The sequence below is a fragment of the Alosa alosa genome, chromosome 20 (assembly GCF_017589495.1).
Source record: "Alosa alosa isolate M-15738 ecotype Scorff River chromosome 20, AALO_Geno_1.1, whole genome shotgun sequence".
NCBI lineage: Eukaryota > Metazoa > Chordata > Actinopteri > Clupeiformes > Clupeidae > Alosa > Alosa alosa.
Window position 1 is genome coordinate 22,489,678 of NC_063208.1, and position 25,803 is coordinate 22,515,480.

At 44.6% G+C, this 25,803-nt stretch overlaps 1 protein-coding gene across 1 annotated transcript in view; it reads left to right on the forward strand.

Annotated features, from left to right (window-relative positions):
* csmd3b (CUB and Sushi multiple domains 3b) overlaps positions 1-25,803 on the forward strand; it is a 388,634-nt gene that overhangs the window by 96,222 nt on the left and 266,609 nt on the right. The window contains 1 exon segment of the mRNA XM_048229290.1: positions 15,055-15,249. Coding sequence (XP_048085247.1) covers positions 15,055-15,249 — 195 coding nt within the window.

The window sequence follows — 25,803 nt, forward strand, 5'->3', positions numbered from 1 at the left end:
TCTCTATCTCTCTCTCTCTATCGCTCTCTTTCTGCCTCTTGCTCTTTCTCTCTCCCTTTCCCTCTCTCTCCTTCTCTCGTGCCCTCCCCCCTCTCTCTCTCCTTCTCCCTCTCTCTCCTTCCTTCCCTCTCTCTCTCCCTCCCTTTCTCTATGTCTCTCTCTCTCTCTCTCTCTCTCATGGGTCTGTGCACTCTGGATAACATCATGCGTCCCTGTTGTGCTCACCCCCCCCTCCTCTGTTTAGCGGCTCAGACCTGCTGGCTCTTTCTCTGTGGCTGCTGGGTGGCTGTGGCGTGCCAGTGTGTTCAGTGGGACGTTCAGTGTGCTTGCCAGAGATATGGGGGGCCTGGGCCGCTGTGTTAACACAGGTGTGGACAGCAGTGGCGCGTGGTGGAGAGGATGGTGTTTGTGTGTGTGTGTGTGTGTGTGTGTGTGTGTTTGTGTGTGTGCGTGTGTGTGGGCTGTGGTCAGGCTGCGTTAATTAGAAATGAGTGGACACAGTGTGGGGAGAGGTGATAGCACACACACACACACACACACACACACACACACACACACACACACAAATACACACAATTGGAGGTATAGACCCATAGCCACGTAGCCAAGCACCCAAACAAATGAAGCACAAAACATATATATGCACAGACACACACACACACACACACACACACACACACACACACACACACACACACACACACACAGTTTAAGCATTATTCCATCCGGCACTCTCTCCCCAATAACTCACAGAGCCCACAAAAGTCTTGCAGAAATCCACATCCTCTCATTTGTTCTCCAAAGCTGAGTGCCACCATGCTTCCTCCGGCCCCCCATGCTGCCTCCCTCAGCCTCCCTCCCAAATAAAGAGGAGGAGAGAGGAGAGAGGAGCGTGCAGGGACCACAGCAGCAGCAGCAGCAGCAGGGAGTGGCAGGCCAGGGAGCTGTAGCTGCCGCTGTGGCGAGGGCGATGTGGGCTGAGATGGGCTGGGGTGCGTTGCAAGGCTTTTATTGATGACCGGGACTTTGTGACCGACCTTGGCGGCCGGCGGGCCGGGCAGGCCGGGCCGGCCTGATGCATGCGTGGCGGGGATAATGAAGAGAGAGCTCTCTGCATGGGCGACGGGAGGGGAGGCCCATCGGTCAGCTGCAGCACCCTACCCACCTCAGGGCTGGGGCCTCTGCACACTGATTTCCCCTGATATCACACATACTGACACAAACACACACACAAACAAACAAACAGACACACACACACACACACACACACACACACACACACACACACAAACAAACAAACAAACAAACAAACACACAATTCTGAAACATCAAACACACACACAAACACACACACTCTTCTGAAACATCAAACACAAACACACAGTCATCACAAATACACACCTCTGCAACATAATGTATACATACAGACACCCATACATACAAAGAACTGTGCTGTCAGAGGTGTTAGTGTGTGTGCTTGCTCATACATTAACATTGACACACACTTCAGTGTCATTCAGGTGCAAGTACACATACAAAACAGCATTAAGATACTGTACACACACACACACACACACACACACACACACACACACACACACACATCACACACACACACAAACACATACCCTCCTCTCCCTTGGCAGGTGATCAGTGGCGGAAGCGCATCGGCAGGGCGAATCTCTCGTCTGTCTGCACTGGTTCTGCTCGGACGATCACAGACTGATGCCTGGTTCGCCCACCCCACCCCGCCCCATCACATAGGCAGCTCCCACAATGCAAAGCGGGTTTATGGTCAATGGGTGGTGGGATGGTGGGAAGCATAGGGATTCAGCACAGTGGGATCAAAGTGTAGGGCGAAACGAGAGAACCTGTCGAGACTCCCCCTCCACCCCGGGCCCCTACTGTAGCTATCCAGCGTGCCATACAGCATTTCCCACACGCGGCCCCGGTTATGGAATGCAGATGAACAAGGGCGTGGAATCCCAACAGTCATCTCTCATGCACCCAGATCAGTGGCACACAATGTGCTTGCTTTCAGCAGGGCTCTCTTTTGGGTGTGTGAATGCACCACGCTGCACTCTCCACTCATTTGAATGGACGGCAGTGCAGTGGGAGAGGGTGAAGGTGATTGCAGTGGAGGAGCTTTATCAACTTACCTTCTGCATGCCAAGCACAGGTCCTGTCACTAGTATGAGAGCTCCTCATGACTGTATGGGTCCAGTTATCCATGCAAATATATATACAGCATGTGTGAATATATATGCTGTGTGTGTCTGTGTTTTTGTGTGTATGCATGTGTGTGTCTGTCAGTCGGTGTATGTGTGTGTGTGTGTGTGTTTCTGTCTGTCTGTCTGTTTGTCTGTGTGTGTCGGCGTGCACGGGTGTGTGTGTATGCATTTTTATAATCAGTAAGAAGTAAGAGAAGAAGTATGGCTTTGTTAAATGTCATCTCCAATGACAGGGTCATCACACTGCAAAGCCCTTTTCCATTCTTACACTTCTAGTCATTACTTCCCCGATACATTTATTTGCATCTTACAGCACAGCTGGTGGATTATATATGCACAGCTTGAGAGGTGAAGTAACACCTTTGATAGTGACCTCTATGGAGCAGGAGACGTGCAGAAGCAGGGAGAGGCAGGAGGGAGGATACAGTGTGGACCGAGAGAGGGAGAGGAATCTATTTCTGGACACCTGCACACACACACACACACACACACACACACACACACACACACACACACACTGGACACCTGTTTTCACCTTTACAGTAAAATACACATTTGCACACCTGGACGCACATGCACACACACACACACACACACACACACACACACACACACACACACACACACACACACACACATAATGCACACACACACACACACACACACACACATCAGATATAGACACACACACACATGCACACACACACACACACACACACACACACACACACATACATGCACACACACACACACACACACACACACATACATGCACATACACTTGCACACACACACACACACACACACACACACACACACACACACACACACACACACACACACACACACACACACACTGCCTCCTAACCCCTCCTCCTCTGTCCTCTGTATCCTGCTGTCTGAGTCTTTATTAGAGAGCCCTCGTGTCTCTTCAACCTTTGTCTCTGCACCTCCGCCTGCTGATGTGATCTAAAGGCCTCCCTCCGTGCATCTCAAAGAGATACAAAAAATACACTGATTAAAGGAAGGAAACATTGATGGCCTCTTAGGGAATCATCTTGTCCTGATTAAAGCTAACTAAGTTTGCCCAGTTCGGTTGTGGAGTGGGTGGGGAAGGGTGGGGTTGGAAGGAGCTCAAAAACAGAGGGATGAAGGGGGGTGAGAGGAAAGAGGAGAGGAAAAAAGAAAAAGAGTAAGAGAAAAGTGACTTTGAAAAGCCCTGTCCATTTGGCAAAAAATAAAAATTTTGAACTTCCTCAAGGGGTTCCTCCAGTGAAATTGTTCGCTTACAATCTTTCAGGCTTTTGACGTGGAGCCTCAATTTCTCCACTGGGAAGAGCAGAGGTGAAGCCAGTTACCCTCTACGAGCAAGATGAAGTGCAGTTTTTGTCTGTCTCTCTCTCTATCTCTCCCTCTCTCTCTCCCTCCCTCCGCCACCCTCCTACTCCTCCTCCTCTCTCTCTTTTTTAAACATATATATTTTTGGCCGAAGCCCCATTTAATTCCCGCACCGACACTGCCATTAATCTCCTCCGCTAGGGTGTGGAGGCTCTCGTAGCCGCAGGGGAATGGGAATCAGTTTATCTGCCACTGTTCCTATTGCGGAGGTCTCCACAGCCCTGCCAGCGTGGCAAAGAGAACATCCCCTTACCACACCAGGACTAGGGCATCTCTCTTTCTTTCTTTCTTTCTTTCTTTCTTTCTCTGTCTTGGTGTGTGATCTGAGAACTCACCCCTCTTACTGCACTAGGGCTGGCATGCACTTCCTCTCTCTCTCTCTCTCTCTCTCTCCCGCTCTCTCCTCTGACCCCCCCTCCTCCTCCCCTCATGGGAGGGAGGACACCTCCGTGAGCATCCAGGAACCATTCGTTTACAAACGCCCAGTGTGGGCCTGCTGGGAATCAATGCAGGGACTACAGGAGCGGCAAATCAATTTGTGCCCAGCCAGATCTGGAGCCTTATACTGCATGCTGATTTGACCTCAGTGATGGCAAGCCTCTGGGATACTGTACAATGTTAACAAATCCTGAATAAATGACAGGTAAAGATAGACAGGTCAATAGGTTGTTTGGTATATAGACACATGCCTGCATACAGAGTCATCTTGGGTGTGTTCGAAACAGGAGACAGCTGCCTACTGCCTCCCTCCCTACATAGAGAGCTGTCTCACTAGACATGACTTTGGATTCATTCGTTTTACGGCCGGCAGATATATCAGACCAGACGCTATTAATGGTTACAACAATGGCATAATCAGATAGTAAATTGTTTATTTCTCATCTCTAATCTACAAATCTAAGCAAAATAAGGTCACACAAATGACACTTTAAACAGATCCAGCAGCCATTGCCGATGTCATCCGCCATGTTTGTTTACCTTTCACAGCTGTTTCAGACGTTGCCCCAAGGGATTATGGGTAGGAGGGAGCATGAAGTGTGCATCGATGCTGACTCCAAAAACGACCGTTATTTCGGAATTCTAAGGTATCTTAAAAGGCAGCAGAATTTGTTTTTTCGGTTTCGAACCACACTTGCTGCCTTGCTCCCCAGTTAGATATCTTCAAAGGCAGCAACTTTACCCGTTTTGAACACACCCATTGTGTGTATATCGAATACATAGGCCTACATGCCATTCAATAATTTAATTAATAATTTAATATGATTTTTTTCCAAGGAAATCGATACCAAGCAACTTCCACGACAGCTTTTGAAAAGATCTTCTGCAGTTATTCAATTAAGCCGTTGTGAGTGTGGTAATTTTTCAGGCTGTACAGCCTATTACTCCCTGCTCCAAAATATAATGTGATTCATGCCCGGGCCCTCCTTCCCCTCCAAAGCAGGCTGCTCGTTGAATAAAAGTCATTTAGGGCCTAATGAAGTACCAAAATCAAGTGCTGTCTGCGCCTTTGTTATGGAGGAGGATCTATGGGCTGATGTGTAAATACAGGGAAATAAAATGCCGAACGGCTCTGCTGGAGGATCGAGGTGAAAGCCATAGGGAGAAGCCGGTGCCTCGGGTCGCGGGTCGCGCGGGGCAGAGAGCGCTGCGGGTAACACTGCTGCGGTTGTTGTTGTTGTTGTTATTATTATTATTGCTGCTACCACTACACACGCACAATAAAGTTTAATTACCGTTCTCCCATTTATCAAGACAAAGTACACACAAAGCCGCGGCAGAAATACTGTGGCAGATTCTTGGCTGTGAGACTGGCTGGCTGGCGTTCTATTTTTGACTAAGTGCAGGTCACCCACATGCAGGCTTTCTTTTCTATTTGTTTGTGTGTTTGCCTCTTTGTTTGTTTGTTTGTGTGTTTGTTTGTTTGTTTCTACCATCTCCTATCCCTGCTTTTTCCGCATTTTGTTTTCATGAGATTTGTAGTGGGCGAGACAAGGCTTGCCTTAAAAAAGAGAGGGAAGAACAGGAAGAGAGAAATAGAGAGAGAGAGAGAGAGAGAGAGAGAGACCAACCCATTCCCAGCTATGACTATACACACTTGCATATCTCCCTTTACTCTTCCCATCAAACGCCCATCCAGCCATTAGACCTTGCAGCCCTCCACATCACAGCTTTCCCCAGGCGCCACCTTCAGTGTGAAGTCATTAAAGGAGAACTCTGTCATGTTTCAACCTAGGGCCCAGTTGTTGGAGCTCTTTGAGTACAGTCAGTGCAATATTAGGTAGCTGTCATGTCAGTGGCAAGAAGGGCTAGGCAGGAAGGCACCATATTGGGGCAGAAGTAGGCCACCTTTTATGACACTGAAGCAGCTAGGGCTGCACAATTAATCAAATTTTAATCACGATCACGATTTTGGATTCCCACGATCAAATTTGTGTGATCGAGCGATATTAAAAATGCGTGCTCTACCCATTGAACCAACCTGGCAACCCATAGAACACTCCGCTACAAAACAATGTGCCTGCATGCAGCCTACCAATGACAACTGTTCCCTGCACTGCTCAGCCTGATGCAATGCTCAGTTTGGATGCACTGTGGACTAGTAGCATTATGTTAACTATTAGTAGGCTAGTTAGACTATACAAAAAAAATGACGATCAAAAATCAAATGTGGGGCACAGCAGGCCAAGAGCTTGTCCCTCGAAAACGGATCATCCGTTGTTCGAAAATATTTCGGATTTCAGGCAAGTGGAGTTAACCAACAACTTAAGCAAAGCAGGGCTCTCAACTCATACCGTGAAACACATCACATGAAACCACACATGCCTTTTATCATCGTTAACTTTTAGTCTGTTTGCTTCCTCCAATATAGCCTATAATAAGAGTTGAGCTAACGACGGGATCCGTGAATTATATTCATTATTTTATAAGCTACATGTGCAACCTACAATGCATATGCGTTTCAAGACACAGCTTACTCAAAACGAGTGAACAATAATGAAATTGTAGCCTACACGTCAGTGTTTTACATATCAACGAATGACTAAACCAGGGGTGTCCAAACTGCGGCCCGCCACGCACTTTCATCCGGCCCGCCGAGCATTTATTAGTTTATCATAGATCCGGCCCGCCACACTTTAATCCGGCCTGCCAAGCATATAATTAGGTTATCATAGCTAGCTATTTTTTCCCAGGCTACTGCAAACTGCTTTACACTAAATTGACAGTTGTTACACCCATTTATAAATGAATTAAAAGCATCAAATTAATGGCAACAGTTCCCATTTCTTAATTTACTTTGTAATTAAAGGGTCTTAAATTGACAGTGTTTATAAATTAATTAAAAGCCAAATTAACAGTTAACGTAATTACTTCCCCCCAAATATTAACAAAGTAGCAAGCTGGAAGTTTGGAAGTCACAGTCAATCTGTATTTGCAGTAATTTTGGGGAGTAAATGTGAGGGGAAGAATTTGGGTGAGCCAGATAGCAAATCCAATATGTTTAAGGGAAAAATTTTGTCACTAAAATTAATTAATAATCGTGATAAATAATCGTGATCTCAATATTGATCAAAATAATCGTGATTATCATTTTGGCCATAATCAAAATTCTCGCCACAAGCATGACGGCTACCTCAATGTTGCACCGCTTTTTCTCTCCTATCGACAGCACTAGAAGACCTCTAACAATGGCTCTAGGTATAAATGTACCAGAGTTCTTTAGCTTGCGGCTCTGCACAGTGAACACACCAACACCACTGGCCTTTTGCTCACCTCTCCTCTGCATCGCAGCTTTTCATGACACGTACATTAAATTATTCATGTGAGGTCTTTATGATGATTCAATGCTTACGGGCCTTGACCCAGGGATCGTGGTGGTGGTGGAAGGTTCATAGCTGCCAGCGATATGTGTACTTTTTGCTTGTTGGTTTTTTTTCTCGTCCCTTCTGTTTTTTTTTTTTTTTTTTTTTATAGATGTCTGCCCGTAATCTTTTAGAGTGATCCTCAGACAACGTTTAATGAGCTCGCTGACAGACGAGGGCAAACAGAGAGAGAGCGGTTCACGAGATCCGAGGCAGCCTGACGGACTTCATCATCCCTGTAATTGCTTACCTGGAGTGGACACCTCGAGTCCGGCCTTATTCTCCACTGAAATGCTCCACCTCTTCCAAGCGGCGCGCCATCCGGAATGCTCGAGGAAGGACTGTTTACCTTTCACCGATGAGTGATTCCCAAATTAATTTCAGCACTCAGCATTGTGCGCAGGCGCACTGCAGATTCACTTTGGCACTTGATATGCTTTGCCGTGCAAGCTCCCTATTTAAGGCAAACCTGTGTAATTATCGCTGCTTAGTACCTTATTTCCCCCGAATAACACGAAAATGACAAGGTGTGGGGAAAAAAAAGACATTGCAAATTACAATTAAGACAAATTTTTATCATAGTGCTAATAAAGTCCTTTCAGTCAACTCAAAAAAAATGCAGCACAGTCTTCAGCTCATCTAATTAATGCCAACAACTTAATTAATACCAATCATTCCGTTAAAGCCTAAAGGCGCTAACAATGTGTTTGCTCTGATTAGGCTGACAAAGCCAGCAGTGTTTCAAGGCTCGATCGTGGGTGTTTTTGATCAGAATGAAAGGGAAGCAGAGTGGAGGTGGAGTGGACTGAGGTGGGTGGTGGTTGCGGAGGGCGGATGGCGGAGGTAAATTAGTGTGCAGGACACAGCTCCCTGTCCGGCTGCACCGCGCCACGGCTCGTCCATAACGGAGAGAGGTCCGGCCGATCGATACACAATTGAGCGGGGCGGTGATCTTTAGGTTTCAGCAGATGACATTAAAGAGCGGTAGGCATGGTGGCGGTGGGAGGCGGGGGTCAGAATTTCATCAAAAGTTTATGAAAGCACGTCATGCAGGCTATCGTTGTCACCACTGGAATGAAATTGAGTGATAGAGAGTAGGGGGTGGATGGAGGACTGAAAAGGAGAAAATGCAATAATGTTTTGTGCCTTTCATCTTTTGTCCAGGTTAATTTACAAAAGTGGCCTGAGCTCAGAGTGTTGTGATCCCACCAGGCAGGTGATCAAAGTGTGTGAAGGAATGGTTTAAGTGTTAATAGATGGGCAGGGTAGGAGACAGAGACAGAGAGACAGAGACATAGACAGAGAGACAGAGAGGGTGAGGGTGAGGGAGAGGGAGAGAGAGATTTGTCTTTGATTCTGGTCATGCACGATAAGCCAGATACAGAAACAGCCGGTCGGATGGCTCCGGCAAGCGCATACACACAAACACACACACATACACAGATAAACTGTGTGTGGTCTGTCATACCGTCTCTTCCAACCAGTTGTGAGGTAACCTTTGACATCTGCCACTGTCCACATCTCTACCCATCACCACAACTCTGACCCATGGCAATTTTGTTCTCTAATAGCACTGGAGGTAACGTTGCTGTTAAATTAGGTAATTTCAGAAGGTATTACAACCCAGCCCCAGAATAACTGGACATGATCAATTGTCAAGCAGACAAGCAGATCTTGGGTAAGCGGCACATTGGTCTACTCACAGAGCATATTTACCGTATATAGCTATCTATCTATCTATATATCATTTTTTTCCCTCATCTCCGAAATACCAATTTCACAACACTTTTTTTGCCACTCTTTCTCCAAGCTCCATCCAAGTGCCTCCTCCTTTTTTTCTTGCCTCCAATCTCGTGGTTTGCAGTGTCATCTGTCCCAACAATAAAGTGTGATTGAAGGTGTGCCTGGAAGGCCTCTTTTTCATGTTTTCTCTGCTTACTTTTCATTTTTTTCCCCATCCCTCTCTCTGTTTCTCTCTCTCTTTCCCTCTCCCACTCTTCCTCTATCTCTCTCTCCCTCTCGCTCTCCCACTCTTCCTCCTCTCTCTCTCTCTCTCTCTCTCTGTGCCATGCCTGACTGGTAAGGAGCTCTACTGGTAATTGCTTACCAGGTAATCTGGGGACAAATATTGGAAAAAAAGACAGTGAAAAACAAGTAATTTTGAGATGCTTTGCATGCTTTGCAGTATCTCAAAACTGATTTTCCATTAGAGTTCATGTAAGTGTGGGTGGTTGATATATACAGTACTTGAAATAAGCAATGGTGAAACATATCTATGGTAGAAACAGAAGCTGATTCACCTTGGGTGAGGGTGGCACAGTTTCACAGATTGCAGTACTAGTAAGTAGCTGTTCGATTTTTCAAAGTAAGAAAAATGGTGATTGTTTTTATTTTAGTTTAGTTTTTAGTGAAACACTGCTTCACCTGTAGTCTCACCGAAGCCTCCGACACAGATCATGCTCCCTCATGCCCCTGGTATATTTGATATATATTTAATTTTAATAATCAATGAACACCAATAACCACTCGGTGAGTTGCACAGTTTTGAAAACGAACGTTAAGGGTTGTTTTAGGACATGTTTGAGCATGCCTGTAGGCAACCACTCTGACTAGTCAAAGGCGATTCAAAACGAGTCAGAAAAGTCAAGATCGTCAAAATGTTGTTGTCCACCACTCTAGTTCATCCAAAACAAACCAGAAAAGGGACTCAAAGTGCTAAATACCGGAATTTTCCTTTAAAGGTAAATTGTGATGTCAATGTGTTGTTGGGTTGCACACCCCCACTCCCCCCAGTCACACACAATATCAGGGTCACTTTGACTGTGTGCAGGCTAAGACAATGCCAAGGAATGCCAAGGTGAAAAGCCTGAGGACAACTTATACATCACATGCAGTGATGTGTTGTGGCATATTGAGGAGAGATAGGTGTTGGAAGTGGCCGTCTTTTGTCCTAGTGCTTAAAATGTGTCTTGGATGTGGTGTGCGTGTGCGTGTGTGTGTGTGTGTGTGTGTGTGTGTGTGTGTGTAATTGCATAGTGGGCAGGGTAAAAAAAACAGAAATGACACATGTGTGGGCTCCATAATGCACCCTAGCTGCCTGTCTGTCTCTGTGTGTGTGTATAGCTTTTACTATCTCTCACTCTCATTGAGGCATCATGCTCAGTGTGTCAGATCTGCACCTCATCCTTAACATTAGCTTCTGCCACTATGTGAGAAATGACTTTCCAAGCAGTATGTATCCCTTTTTAATGCAGCGGAATACTTCCAACTCTGAAATTAGTCTCAAAACTCTTTTTCAAGCCTCATGCTAAATAGCCGCCGGCTGCTCTCCAGCCATATGAGAGACTTTGGACTCCAGCAAAGTCTTTTGAAGGTTGAATCCATATCTCTGGAGTAAATTCATCTCATTTTTTTTGTGAGGATGGGAAAGTAAAGGAAAGCATTAGGACCTCAGAGCTTCGCATGGATTCACAGAGGGTTGTACCTTACCTATTAACCCAGAAATTCCTTAAGCATCGAGCCCCTGCAAACCCCTTAGCCCCCCACCACCACAACCACCAACAGGAGTTAAAATCCCATTTAATGCAAAATGAGCTATTGATCTTTCCCCTGCCTGCCATAAACCTGCTCTGGCCCACTTTGTGCTCCATTTTTGGGCTCCTCCCGTCTGCAGCTCTGACCATAGACAACAACTTCTCCGTCCTTGCTCCACCTCGCTCCATTCCTTGGAACACATTTAGCATTTACACACACACACACACACACCAAAAAAAATAAAAAATCACGCTCCCCGAAGTACATCCAGGTTTACAGATGCAATCAATAGACCCCATATTAGCCGACACTGGAAGGAGCACTCAAGCAAATGCCCTGTCACCGACGGAGAGTTCTGGCAAGGTCCACTGCTATCGGGGCACGAGCCAGCGTCCCCCACGTCCGACCGTCCCCCCCAGCCCCCACCATCCTACTACACCTCCTCCCTTTGGTCCTGTGACGGAGATGGATGGGGCGAGTTGAGCCAGCTCGCTGCTGATAAGACCTGGCTGAGAGTGAAGGTAATTCTGCAGCTAAAAGTCCATCTCCCTTCCTGCTGCAATCAAGCGCTGGCGTGGTCCACTAGAGCTGGCTGGCTCGTCCTCCACGGGGTCCATCACTGCACATCGGAGGTTGGCTGACATACACGGCCCGTACGGTCAGGGAAACTGTGTCATAGCAGTGGACCTTCCAAGAGTAGCCGCTTTTAGACTTTTGGATAGAATATTGTAATTTTTGGAGCATGATACAAAAAGAGGTCATCCCTTTAGCCTCATAAATGCCTCCCGTGGTTCTGAAGTTGGATGCCGCCCTTGCTAATGCGAGTGAGTGTCTGCTAATTAGGGCCCATCCAGATTGTTGGCTGCTTGAATTGTTTCATTGTCTTCGTTGAGCACTGATATTCTGTTGTAGATGTTTGTCAGTAAAACAGTTAGATTAGAGAATAGATTTCTTCTTAAAACACTATCAGCCCAACACTTGACTAGAAATATTACATAAAAGGCAAAGGAACGCTTTTTGGTTTGGTCGTAGAACCTCTTCTTATTCTTTCTCACTCATGTCCCTGCCAACTTACCTCCTTCAAGTTTTTAAATGATCCGGCTCGCAGACCTGTTTTGGAAGGCTTCCTGTAAGAGCTGAGATGACTTTTCTTTTTGCATTCACAAACACAGATTACCTGAAAGTCGAGATTGAACAAGGCCCATAGAGATGCTTCAAACAAAAAAAAAAACATTATTTAGACTTTCATTTTCAACATTTATTTTCACATCCCTGCACCGTTTCAAAGTCAACAAGCTATTCTGTCACTCTGACAAGGGAACAAGGTTATATCGAGGGCCTGCCATTAACAATTCAGAACCCGGAGATGAAAAGAGGCTTACTGAAGTAGTGGCTACAATTCCTCGTCTCCTAGCTCTTTTCAAGCAGTTGGTCGCAGGACGGGGATTGCGGCTCGGTCGTAAGAGGTATTAACCAGCTTAGATGTTATCCATCTGTAATTCAGCCCCCGCTGCACTTTGGCCTCTTGCAGGAGTCAGAGGAGATGCGTCACCCCTCACAGGAGAGGATAGACTCCTGGGGCACCTCTCAGCATCATGCTGGCTTAACGAAAGATCCCCGGCAAGATCTGTAACCTTTTTTGAAAATCATACCGCACATTAGTCGAAAAGACCACTGCAGAGGTTTTGGTTCAATATAGATCTACATTCTTGAACAGACCTTTTTTTTTTCTAACCTCCCTCTTTGTTTTCAGTCAGAAGTTTTTGGAAAAAAAAAATTGGAAAAAAATTGGAAATTGTATGGCTCAATTCCTCTTCACGTTGTACCCTTTGGATTTCAATGAGAAAAATGCGTTATTAATCAAAGCACTTTGACATCCCTCAAGGTTCTGCTGACACCAGAATTTCCAGCCATATATTTCCTTGATCCATCTTGGGCTGGCATATTTTTTCTTGATGTGTGGTAAATGTGGCAGCACAGCCCCCCTTGTCTAATCATAAAAAGGCCCATAATGCTGTCCAGCGGGTCACCCAGAAGGCTAAACGAGTTGTCATTGTTGTCCAGTAATGACCCCCACATCACACGAGGGGGTTGAGGGTGACGTGAGTGTACGCATGTTTTTATGCGTGTGGGGGGGGTGGACACACCTGTATGTCACCGCCATAATGAGGGATCAGGCATTCTGATTCCAGCCATTTAATATCAGTAACAGGCTAATTAGGGAAATTAAAGGAGCGGAGTTGACAAGCGGATACCTGCAGGCGTGGACGTGCCTCCCGACCCCCTTGTCAGAACAGAGGATGAGTGGGGAAGCAGGGAGAGAGGGAGGGAGGGATATAGAGGAAGGGAGAGGCGGAGAACGAGGGAGGAGGGGGAGATGTAGAGGAGGCAGCTGAGGCGAATCAGTCTGTACACCCTCAGCATCTCCCCTTGCACAGACTTCCCACGCCAACAGCCCCAAGTCGTCCCTCATTATCACACACATGAGCGAGTGGGCCAAGAGTAGAGCTTAGGCTAATGCATGCAGTCTTCAGTGTGTGTGTGTGTGTGTGTGTGTGTGTGTGTGTGTGTGTGTGAGGGGGGATAATGCCTCATTTATCTCCGGCATTCTGCATTATATCTGTCATAACATAGACAGGCATCCCCCCTTCCCAGCCAAACAGCAACAGATTATCTATTGGGTTGGTTGGGATATTAGCATTAACAATGCCACCTGGGCCGCCTTCACAAAGCTCTTCGAGGAATTGAAACACAACCGAAGCGACCCCTTAGAATTGTATGAAGTATACACAGTGAGTGCCGTGACTTGACATGAATGCTAACCTGGCGATAAGGTCTTGAAGCTCTCTTGACCCTAAGATCCTCCAATCAGATAGCCAAGGCGATGGCCAGTGGCACCTAAAATGGCAAAAAAAACAAGCCTGTAGTGTTTAATTCACTGTTGTGAGTCTTCCTTTCTCACCCGCACTATACTCTGAAGAGTCTGTGGCAGACGAGTTGTTTTACACCCCATAAATAGCAACATGGAGGCTCGCTTGTTAGGGCACTGTCTAGCACAAAAGGAAAAAAAAGAATCGAGACACGGCAGGACAGCAGGACAGCGTGTCAGCGGCGTGTAATAAAGCGCGAGGTTACAAAGGCATCTCACAAGCCCCTTTGTGCAAAAACAGACACAGTGAGATGTCAGCTCAGGTCCTTGTTGCCTTTCATTTCCTGTTTGTTCCTCCCACCTCTCTCCCCCTCTCTCTTTCTCTTGCTTTCTCTCTATCTCATTTTCTTTCTTTCTCTATCCCTCTCTCTTGCTTTCTCTCTATCTCATTCTCTCTCTCCCTCTCTTGCTTTCTCTCTATCTCATTCTCTCTCTCCCTCTTGCTTTCTCTCTTTCTCATTCTCTCTCTCTGTGCCTCTCTGTCTTTCCCCCCTCTCTCTCCCCATTGCACTAAGTAGGTTGCTGATGCTTGTAGCAATGATGGCAGCTGCATCCTTGTTGCTCAGCTGTGCTCTCTACAAACACAATATGGCCTCTTGTGTACAGTGACTCGGAGGGAAATCACTAGCATATCAAATTACATTTTCCACTCACCACTGTGTCATCGTAATGATCAACGACGAGGACGTTCGGTGTGTTGCGTCTGTGTATGTGGGGGGTCTCTGTCATGATGTATAGAGAGAGGTGCTCCTATTCAAACATATGGCTACCTCCAGGGCTTGTCGTTCCTCATTTAAGCATTGCCTCGATTCCTTTTTATGTAATAACAGGATTTCAGTGGAGGCACCCCTGTGTCTTGTAGTCATTACTTTGTGATTATGCCATACATTGCACTTGTCTGAATGAACCCTTCTCTCTCTCTCTCTCTCTCTCTCTCTCTCTCTCTCTCTAAATTTCAATTAAATTCAGTACACTTTATTCACACAACCAATTCAAAGGAATTAGTATTTCTAAAGCACAGAACAGACAGTGCAGAATGATAGTGAACATCAAAGCACAAGGCAGGAGAATAATACAGCATCATCCCTGTGTCTCCCTCCAGAGTTGCAGAGCAGTGCCTGCGGTAACCCGGGTGTCCCCCCAAAAGGCATCCTGTCCGGCACACGCTTCAACGTGGGAGACAAAATCCGCTACAGCTGCGTGACAGGCTATGTGCTGGACGGCCACCCCCAGCTCACCTGCATCACCAACGCTGCCAATATGGCTGTGTGGGACTTCCCTGTCCCTATCTGCCGAGGTAAGGCCCGGCTCTTGGCCAACCGGGGTCATTTCTTATTCTCTGACATGTATTTGAATGTGAATGGTTGTTGCATGGACTGTGTGTCTTTGTGTTTGGGCCTGTATGTGTGAGTCTGTATGTATAAGTATATACTCTTTTGATTCCGTGAGGGAAATTGGGTCGCTGCATTTATCCCAATCCGTGAATTAGTGAAACACACTCAGCATACAGTGAGCACACAGTGAGGTGAAGCACACACTAATCCCGGCGCAGTGAGCTGCCTGCAACAACAGCGGCGCTCGGGGAGCAGTGAGGGGTTAGGTGCCTTGCTCAAGGGCACTTCAGCTGTGCCTACTGGTCGGGTTCGAACCGGCAACCCTCCGGTTACAAGTCCGAATGCCCCATGTTTATGTGTATCTCTGTGTGTGTGTGTGTGTGTGTGTGTGTGTGTGTGTGTGTGTGTGTGTGTGTGTGTGTGTGTGTGTGTGTGTGTGTGTGTGTGTGTGTGTGTGTGTGTGTGTGTGTGTGTGTGTGTGTGTACATGTGACAGATGGGTTTGTGTACCATTTGTGGTCATAAATGTATCGTTTTTTTCGCTTGTAAAAGTGTCATGTGTGTGGTCTTATTGACTTATTTTTATTATATATATGATTATATATATGCGGTACCGTTGCACACTCTATCACTTTTTGTTATACTCAAGTGTTAATCTCCCATGGCGTCGTCCCCAAGATTTCAGAAAAGTGGATTTGATACATCAGATCATTTTCGTTGGTCACTGTAAAAGGCGGAAACCATCAGATTAGACATAGCTGTGTGATGGTGCTACTGGAGCATTGAGATGGCCAGGGTCGTGAAGAACCACAAAAGGAATTTGTAGCCATGTTTTTTTACTTGAGGGTTGCCTGGCATCTTTAAGCGTAGACTGAAGTGCATGGTCTCACCACTTAAATAGCTTTTGACACCGCAAATCATGTGCGTGACCAGCTCGGGTTTGTTTCAGTAGCTTCAAGTCACACACACACACACACACACACACACACACTCCTACCCATTCTACCCATCCACACATGGCCTACCCCACTGTTTTTAAACACATCAAGATTTATTGTCCTGCGTTGGGCCCAATTACAGTGTGCATTATGCCATGACCGTTTCCAAATAAGAGTCCCTCTGCTGGCGACCACAGCTCCTCGCCACCCCGCATGTAAATAAGGAGGAAGAGATGACAGCAGCTGCATCATGTTCACCGCACACAGTCCAGCAGAACAATGCGGAAAGCCCCCGAGCCGCGTACGCAGTGCGAATACCACAGCTTTCTGGCCAGATTTTTTAGCCGTCCCTTGCAGGCATGCATGATGCGATAGCAGCACATGCAGAGGCAATACTTGCCAATGCGAGTCATAGAACTCAAGTTCTATGCCAACTCAAAGCCAGAGAGGAGGGTGAATAGGTAGTTTAGCTGGTTCATTTCTCAATATGGAAAGTGCTGCTCAGATGGAAGGTCGTTTTGAGCTCTGTTAGTCTTTTTGAACATAGCATGTTACATGTAAGTCTAGTATGTCAGTGGATTCCTCTGAAGTCTATGGATGGTGAAAGGCACTCAGCAGCATGGCTAAGCTTTAACAAAGAAGGCCTCCATACAGGGCTCAAAATTAACAATGTCCCGACGTCCCGGGGACCATAAAAAATGCTTCCGGGACACAATAGAATGATGTCTGGGACAACTCTGGGACAGTAGAAAAAATAGCAAAGCAAATTTCAAAATAGGTACTTTTTTCTAAACTGTTCACATGATAATCTAAACGTATCTTTCTCGTCTTTATAAAATTATACAAAATTTGATCTGGCGTGACGGGCAGCTGGCAAAAGCAGCGTTAGCCAGCTGATCTGTAAAGACGCGGTTTTGTACACGCAGCCTTACAACAACACTGTTTAGGCTACTGCTCTTCAAATCACTGTTGGCTACAATGTTATTTTTGGTACAAATATAGTAAGATACCCAAATGGGCTGGGTGCTTGCGTTTCCTTAGGAATCCGCCTTATTGGTTAAATTAATATTAAGTGACTCATAGGCCGACACAAAAATAGGGCACGGGCGGTAGGCCTAATGGGTCACTTTCCGATATAGAGGTTAACTTACCTAACCAGCAGGCAGGTAAATGGCATTTGTTTTCATGACATTGTGCACAACATTTTTACTGATAGTGCAGGCCTAAGGTTACACTGGTGTTCTAAAAAAACGAGGTGACAGCCCTCTGACTACGTGTTTTCTGTCAGTGACAGATGTCACCAATATCATGCTGAGCTAAATAGCCTAGGCCTACCGCAACTGCGATTTGACAAAAAGATAGTGTTGCAAGGTAGCCTATAACAATGAAAACAGTTATTAGTTAGCATTTGACATTTCGCTGTGGCAGTTCTAAGGCTAGGGGTGTCCAAACTACGGCCCGCAACGCACGTTAATCCGGCCCGCCGAGCATTTATTAGTTTATCATAGGTCCGGCCCGCCACTAGACCAGGCCGCTCGCTATTTTTTCCAGCAATAGACGACGTTGTGGTTAACTTTAGGCAACTGCAAACGGCTTTACACTCTTCTTAGAGAACGTTTACAATGTCAAAACAGCTTGTTACATCGAGATACATAGTTGCAGCAGATCTAACTACGCTTTGCTACTTAATTTAATTGGGAACGCATTTGAGTGTGCACAAGAGGGCGAGAGCGTGGCAGGAGAAAAGCCTATCTGACAGCTTTGTGGTAATTTCCCACGCTACTAATTGTTTTCACTGAGATCTGTGGCCATGACCTCACACCAAACTGACATTGAAATTAAAGACACGTGAAAATAGATTATTGACGGAATGTTTTACAACCCTGTCCGTCAAAACGATGGACAATGAATGTCTAGTGCAACCTCAAAAAAGAGCCAAAAGCGCAATCTCTGAAAATAAGTGTTGCGTGAAACAGCAGATGATTAATGTTAATAAAATGGTCTTTTAATAAAATGCTGTTTATTATGTAGAATGGGAAAAAACAAGAACTTAAATTTGGGACACTGGTGTTTAAGTCCGGGACAGTGCCAACAGGTAGACCTTGGAGAAGATGAAAAAAAATGTCTGTTCGCGCTTATAATGAACAATTCTTCATATTAATGCAGAAAAGGCATAAAAGAGGTCGGTGACATTTTCAGGCCGAGCCTGAGCCAGATCAAGGGCATTCTTGAACAGAGAACAAAGTCCCTGCTCAGAGGTCATTACAGGCCCCGCTGTCCGACATCCTCCCCACTGTACGGTTCATTGGTCGTTCACTCATTTCAAAGCGTAATTGAACTGGATCGTGACATCCTCCCACACTGTACCCTCAATGGTTGTATGTTTCCATTTTAATATGGCCATATGGCGTTCAGCATCATTTTCAATCCCAGCGTAATATTCAAAACCATGAACCTGGAATGTAGTGGCGTACATATATATATATATATATATATATATATATATATATATATATATATATATATATATATATATATATATATATATATTCATTCACTTGTCAGCCTTAGTGAATGAGTGTCTCTGTACCTACCCCAAACTGGTTTAGGATTCTCATCACATAGATTGTGTCTCCGTATGACCCTCAATTCACTGGTTGGTTTTCTGATTATTATCATTATTTATTTTTTTTTTTTTTTTTTAGATCAACATGAACAATGTTTTGCAATTTATGCACCAAAAGATACCTGTATGATTCATTTGTTTCTGAGGTTGCACTGTTTGTTGTATGATTCTGATTCTGAGGTTGCCGTAGTAACTCATAGTTCTAGTGTTTAAGAATGGAACCTATTATTCCTAAAAAATGGAAAACAGAGCTTTTCAAGGGCCACTTTCATCTTATTAAATCTTAGAATAGTCCTTTTAAATTAATTTCCTTTTAAAATAATGTACTCTGCCAGGTAGTGAATGCTTTGATGGGAAACAGTGGGAGCACAACAAAATAGTAGGAACAACTCATCTGATCCTACAGATGGTGACTTTAAAATGACCTTCCAAACTTGCTGAGCGCATGGCATTCAGCAACCCGCCCAAACGAAGACAACGGCCAGAAATGTTATAGCCCATATTTCTCCAAAATGTCCCATTTTCCTTCCCATCCAATTAAAGTAAATGGCAAATTAAAGAAAATCTTTTGTGCACCCTGAACTATCCAAATCTGTCTTTTCTGACGTGCATTAAGCGAGCTGGCTCTTACTGCACTGGTCAAATTCCTTCCTTTCCTTACAAATGAGGATACAACACTCGCTCCGACCCACAGAAAGAGAACCTGTCGTCAGTGCTTTATACAAATGAAAGTTGAACACAGCTCCCAGTTTTTGTTTGTTTTTTTGACTCCACTTTGTCTAAAACACCATTTTGAATCTAAATCTAATTATGCCCTTTCAGGATTAAATTATTGTGGAGTTGGAGTAGTGAGAAATGGACTTTATAATCCTGTGTTATGCAGCATAAAATGAAAATATGGGAGATGAAAGCTTCGCAGCCACTTGCATGATTTATGTAGTATTAATGACGAGTCATTTGATTTTGTGGAGTATGAGAAATGAGTTTGCGTTGTGACATGTTTTTGTGTGAGCTACATGTTACTCTATGAAAAATCGTCAACCATCGCCAGGCATATTGTACACATCACACCAAATAGAGACCCAATATTACCCTTGGTTAGCCTACAACCATCTTGCCATCCCACACAAAGCACTTGGATACATCCATTTTTTTTTTCAAAGGCACAGAGGAATGCAAAAAAGAAAAAAAAAGAAAAAGTCCATGTATAGAACCCCCTCCTGAGAAGCACTTGGGTGTGTGTGAGTGTAAAATCAGCATGACAGCGGTGCAACACAGGTTGCCCTGCCCGGGCCGCTCCCACTGATCTCACCGGCTCTGACAACTCCCCACCACTGGTATTATTGAGCATTACCGTCAATGCATGTCATCTATCACAGAGGCTCACACAGGGCATGGAAGGCTGCTAGTGTAGCCTACTGCATGCGAAGACATATAAGGGACATATTAGTATGCCAGCTCTTTGGTGGCTTGCATTATATACGATAATAAAACCCTGTTGAGAGTCAAAGACATGGAGAGAAAGAGAGGTTGACTCTTGGGGAGGTCCAGCAAGGTTTTCAGAGCATTTGACTTGACAGGGTAATTGACAAGTAAGCTTAGTAGGAGTTATCCTGTTATTACCATGTTTGACATTGAAACACCAAAATGTGCTTTATAGACACACGCACACACAGACACACACAGACACACACAGACACACACACACACACACACACACACACACACACACACACACACACACACACACACACACACACACACACATACACATACACACACCCACACACACAAACATACACACACACAACCTGAAGTTGAATGTGCTAGATAAATATTAGAAGACTATGTGCAATTTGATTTGGTTCATGCTGCACGCACAAGAGTAAATAATTGAATACTGAACATGGCACAGCAACTTCCACCACCTCAATCTCAGGTGCTCTCCTCCTCCCACAGCACAGTTAGCTGAACCATGGAGATGCAAGTTAATTGATAATTTGGGATGTCATTGAAAAGCTTAGGCACTAGTAATTCTTGACAGTAGTGCTGAGTCGGGCAATTTCCGGGTCCCAAATCAAAACATGTCGAAGCCTATGCATTGACATAGAAAACCGGGGGAACTCAAATGAGGTCATGGCCCAAAAATAATGATTCTCGGCACCCTTCGACTTGGTCTTCTAGAGACGTGAAATGTGTGTATTGTGCTGACCATTATTCAGCTGATGTGGTTGCTCACACTCCTATTCCTTAGTTGATTGACTCAACACATATTCCACGGACCTCAAGCATATTGTGCCATTATGCAGAGGCTTCTGCTCATTGCGTTTGGAAACCTTGTGCACGCGTTTTTAGGTATTATAATCAGAGGTCAAAACCTCACTCCGTGTATTTTGGTATAGATATACTTTGTCAAGAGGTACTAAATGGGAAATAAATTCAGTCTGGCATGGCCGGGGTAAATTAGCCAGACCCACTTGAGCCATTCTGTGTACCCCAGTCAGGCATAAAGAAATGCAAAATGCTCTAGCTTTATTTCTTTCAAGGTTGTTTGTGTTGTGTCGACTTCTTCTCTTCGCCCCTGAGTGCAGTGATGAAAAAAGGAACAGCACAGCGAGGTTCACAACATGCCATTTTGTATTACACGCAAGTTCATTTCAGGCAAAGATTAAGGGCTTTAAAGTCTTTGTTGAACCTATAAGAAAGCACAAAAATACATACAGCCACATATATCACTCGGCTCACAGAAGCAAAGAAACATCTGAGAACATCAAGAGAAACCTCTGTTTTCTCAGTTGGTTTATATTTAAAGCATTTGTTCATAGTAATACCATGGCATTTGCTCATATTAATAACATTACCATACATAGGGTTTCTGCCTTTTTCCTTTGACATCATTTTTAAAGACATTGTTGTCTCATACCCTTGATCCTTGATTCCTAGCTGTTTCTGGCAACGCTACCCTAGCGCAGGCAGCCAATAGATATGAAACAATGATTTAGCCTCAGTTCATTTCAGTGAGTCCATGAAAATAATGGAGATCGTGACCCCAGCGTGATCACCACTAAGTGACTCCTTTGACTTTCTTGAAAGAGGCTAGTTCATTGCTGCTAATGCATATTTTATATACTGACAGTCCATACAGTTTTGCTAAATTGGCTTTTTGACTAGCCTGCAGTTGAGCTGCAAATATGGTTTTGCATGCTAAAAAATAAGCTGTATAAAAAAATATAAAAAATATGAGCCTCTTCAAGGGTATTAAAAAGTGATCAATTGGCACTCTGATGATGCAGCCCAAGTGACATGGGTTTGATGTAGCCCAGCCATATTTAGTGTTGAAGGACTATCTATGGGGGAAAGAACAAACATTTTGTGTATTAATGTACAGTCCCCCTGTGATGGCCTCTATCTTGCTCTCTTGAGTAGTTCTATGAGCCTATGGGGACCACCTGTTTAGCAATGTAAATGCTTTGTAGAGTCTGAGATTGCCCTTGATGAAACAGGAACTGGCAGCTGCATCATACTGAAAGGTCTACTGTGTAGACCAGCTGCTGCATAGTTAGCAAATGCAACTTCCTGACAGAAGTATCACTAATTTCTTATGATGCCTAATGCTCAGAGATTAGTGATAAATGATTCACTAAGTGCTTGAGTGCATCTATGCCTATACTGTAGGTTGCATTGTGTAAGTGTGTGTGCCATATATAGATGCTCGTGGTTATTTGCTTATCTTATCAAAAATGATGGAAAGTGACACCTAGCAGTGACCTATTTGTCTCAACCCTTAAGGGCCCCTCCACATTATGCTCGCCTCCCTAGCTGAGGGTAAGGATTCTATCTGTGGGCAATTCATGCAACTGCCCAGGCAGTTTATTAACTAATTACTCCCCAGGGACGTGTGCTTACGTTAGGCTGAGTTGCTTAAGAGATGTGTTGGTTAACTGCAGTGGTCACAGAGCATTATAAGAAGAGTGAACATAATGTGTTAAGGATTGGGGCTATGATACGAGAGCTTGAGATATATTTGCCTATAGCTGTGTTGCTTCATTTGGGCTTTTGAAGAAATCATTTGAATGTGCTGTAGATTTAAACAGTGTTAAACAGAATTCCAATTGTGTAGATATAAGGATAAAATACATGTAGGATATAAGGATTTATTACACGGCTCTTCACAATGCAAGTAGAACACTCCATTGACTTGAATGGGATTTCCCAAAGTTCTAGCAGTCATTATTTTCGACTAAAGGACCTCTGAAAAAAATAATGACCGCTGTCAATGGCAACGAAGTTTGTGCTTCTAATTCAGGTCTTTCATATCACTCCGCAACTACTGGAACTTCATTCAAAAGTGAAAAGCATACGGTTGATCAGCTGTGTTCTAAAGAATGTTTGATTTAAGTTCAGTGTGTGTTGTTGCAAACTGTTTCTCAGCAAAAGCCACGATGAATGGTAACAAATAGGCTATAACCTAGGCTATGTAGGCTAAAGAGTCATATCGTGGGGAGTTTATTGTTTTGTTTTGGCAAGTAGCCGTGTAATAAGTGGGATAAATGTATAGAATGACAGTCATTATTGGGAAAATAAGTCCCTTCAGGGCAGAAAAAGACCCCTCTGTTGCGCTGCCGGGTCCGGCCTGGGATTTTTTTCCAATTTGACCAAATACATTAATCCCTTACGTAATGATAGTTGCTGTCAGGTAAGGTCAGGTGCCAATATGGCAATGTTGTAGAAAGTTCACAAAACTCAAAATTGAAATCAGCTTTTTTGCCCTGTCCTGCTGACAGGTGGAGACAGACAGTGGAGCGAACAGGATTTTCAACATAAGAAAGGGAGTGTGTGTGTGTGTGTGTGAGAGAGAGAGAGAGAGAGAGAGGGAAAAGAGAGAAGAGAGAAGGGAAAAAGAGAAAAGAGAGAGACAGATAAAGAGAGAGAGAGAGAGAGAGAGAGAGAGGAAAAGAAAATGGTCATTCTCAGCACTTTTAGAGTTTTGGGGCGAAGACTGCAGGGCCAAAGGGAGGACCTGAGTCCAGCCGTGTCTACAGACTGAAAGTCCTTCTTTTGAAGCTTCGCTGTACGGTCATCAACTCGCAGGCTCTCAGTGTCTCCAGCTGCAGGCCTTGGAATGAAAGCAAAAAAAAAACAGATGTCCATAGGGACAGTGCCTGTGGAACAGTACAAGACAAGGCCTCTCATTCCTTTTCATTTTCCCAGGCCTGTTGGGGGATGATGGCTAGGGGTTTGGAGGGTTGAAGTGCAGCACCTCGCAACACACAATATCTTCCTGTGTGTCTGTTCTCTGTTCTCAGATCAGCACTATTTCCCCTCAATTCCATCCTTTGGTCTATCACTATTGTTGAATTTCAAACTTCCCGACTCAGCACTTTTAACCCTAGGCAGTGAAACACTTACGTGCTCTCTCCTTTTAGCAGCTGTTTCTCAGGAGGCATGAGCAATCAATCGTCTTTACTCATCTGTGTGTAAGAAGTCACGTCTTAAGACACTATCAGTGTTCCATTACCTTGGATCTAATAATGATAGTTGCAGCGACTTTGATTTACGAGGTTCCCCTCGAACATCTCTTAATTCACCCCTTCAACGCCAATATGAGACATTGACCTGGGTGATTAACGATACCTATTTGGGACATCTTCACATGACCTGCAGGCATAGACTTGTATGTAACATAGAATGAACCAGGGATAGTCTTGACCCTGTAAATGAAGCCTATAGGAAGGAAAACGTGATAATTATGAAAGACAGCTCTGTGTACATTATTCAGTCAGCTGTATTTCACAAACACTAGTTCCATTTTCTTTGTATCATTTTTATGTCTATTCATGTTCATGCTCATGTTAGGCATCTGGATATTAAGGCCCACATTCTGGTTTATTCAAACTCTATTTTGAGAAAAAGCACACAGCATATGTTACCTTTAGCTCTGTTTGGTAAGCTTAAAGCTTGTGCAAACAGTTGTGCCTTTTTTTTAGTCCAGATCGCAATGTTGTGCTCATGCACTCGAACTTGACATTTAACTTTATTTGCTTTTTATTTCCCAGCTGATACAGGGCAGGTCATTCTAGAGGTTACGTGGCTCGACTGGCACGTCATTTCAGCACACTGCTGTGGTGTTGTAGCCACATACATATAAACAAATAACACTTAAATAAAGTCAAATCTGCATCTATTAGAATGGAAGTAGATCTGTGAATGCTCTTAAGGGGTCTTGTGAGGTTTGGAGGCAAGGTGGAGAAAAAACCCTGACAGGATGTTTGTCAGGTCTTTAATGTAAGTGTTGGCATGTCGTCTTAGTTTTGTTTGGACAGAGTGCGAGTCACCCATGAATAATTCAATGTCTACCTGAACCCATTTTCCATCCTGTGAAGCTTTTAATGCTATTTGATCTATTTTTAAGTAAGACCTTAACGACTGTGAGACATTATATTGAGGACAGTTAATAATAGAAACATTGGGGGCACTGTCAGAGCCTTGATCTTACTTCAGAAACAAATACTCACTCAAAGCCTTCCTCTCACATAGAGCACATATCCGCTTCCTTTTTATTTTGTCATCCTTCCAATCCTCTGTGTTCTTTGACAGAGCCTGGATGATTTGGGTGTGTTTTGGTTGAACAAATTGCCATTACACCCCAAACACCAACACCACCTCCGATGCGGTAGCGTGTAACACCGGCTGCTGTAGAACGGCACTATATGAGGCAATTACTTTAGGTCTCGGTATCCATGGTGATAGCCAGCCGGAGCTCTCCCCGAGGCCTGGGTAATGAGGATAGATGCTTGTCTTATTCAAATGTATGGTGGTACCACTCAGGACACAGATCCAACTGCCTGGTCTAACAGTAGCCCACATGTAGCAAAGCCTTGGCATCCGAAAACCCACATTAAGGCCAGTTCAGCAGAAGAATAGTGTTGTGCTCATTGTTGTGCTGTAATGAAA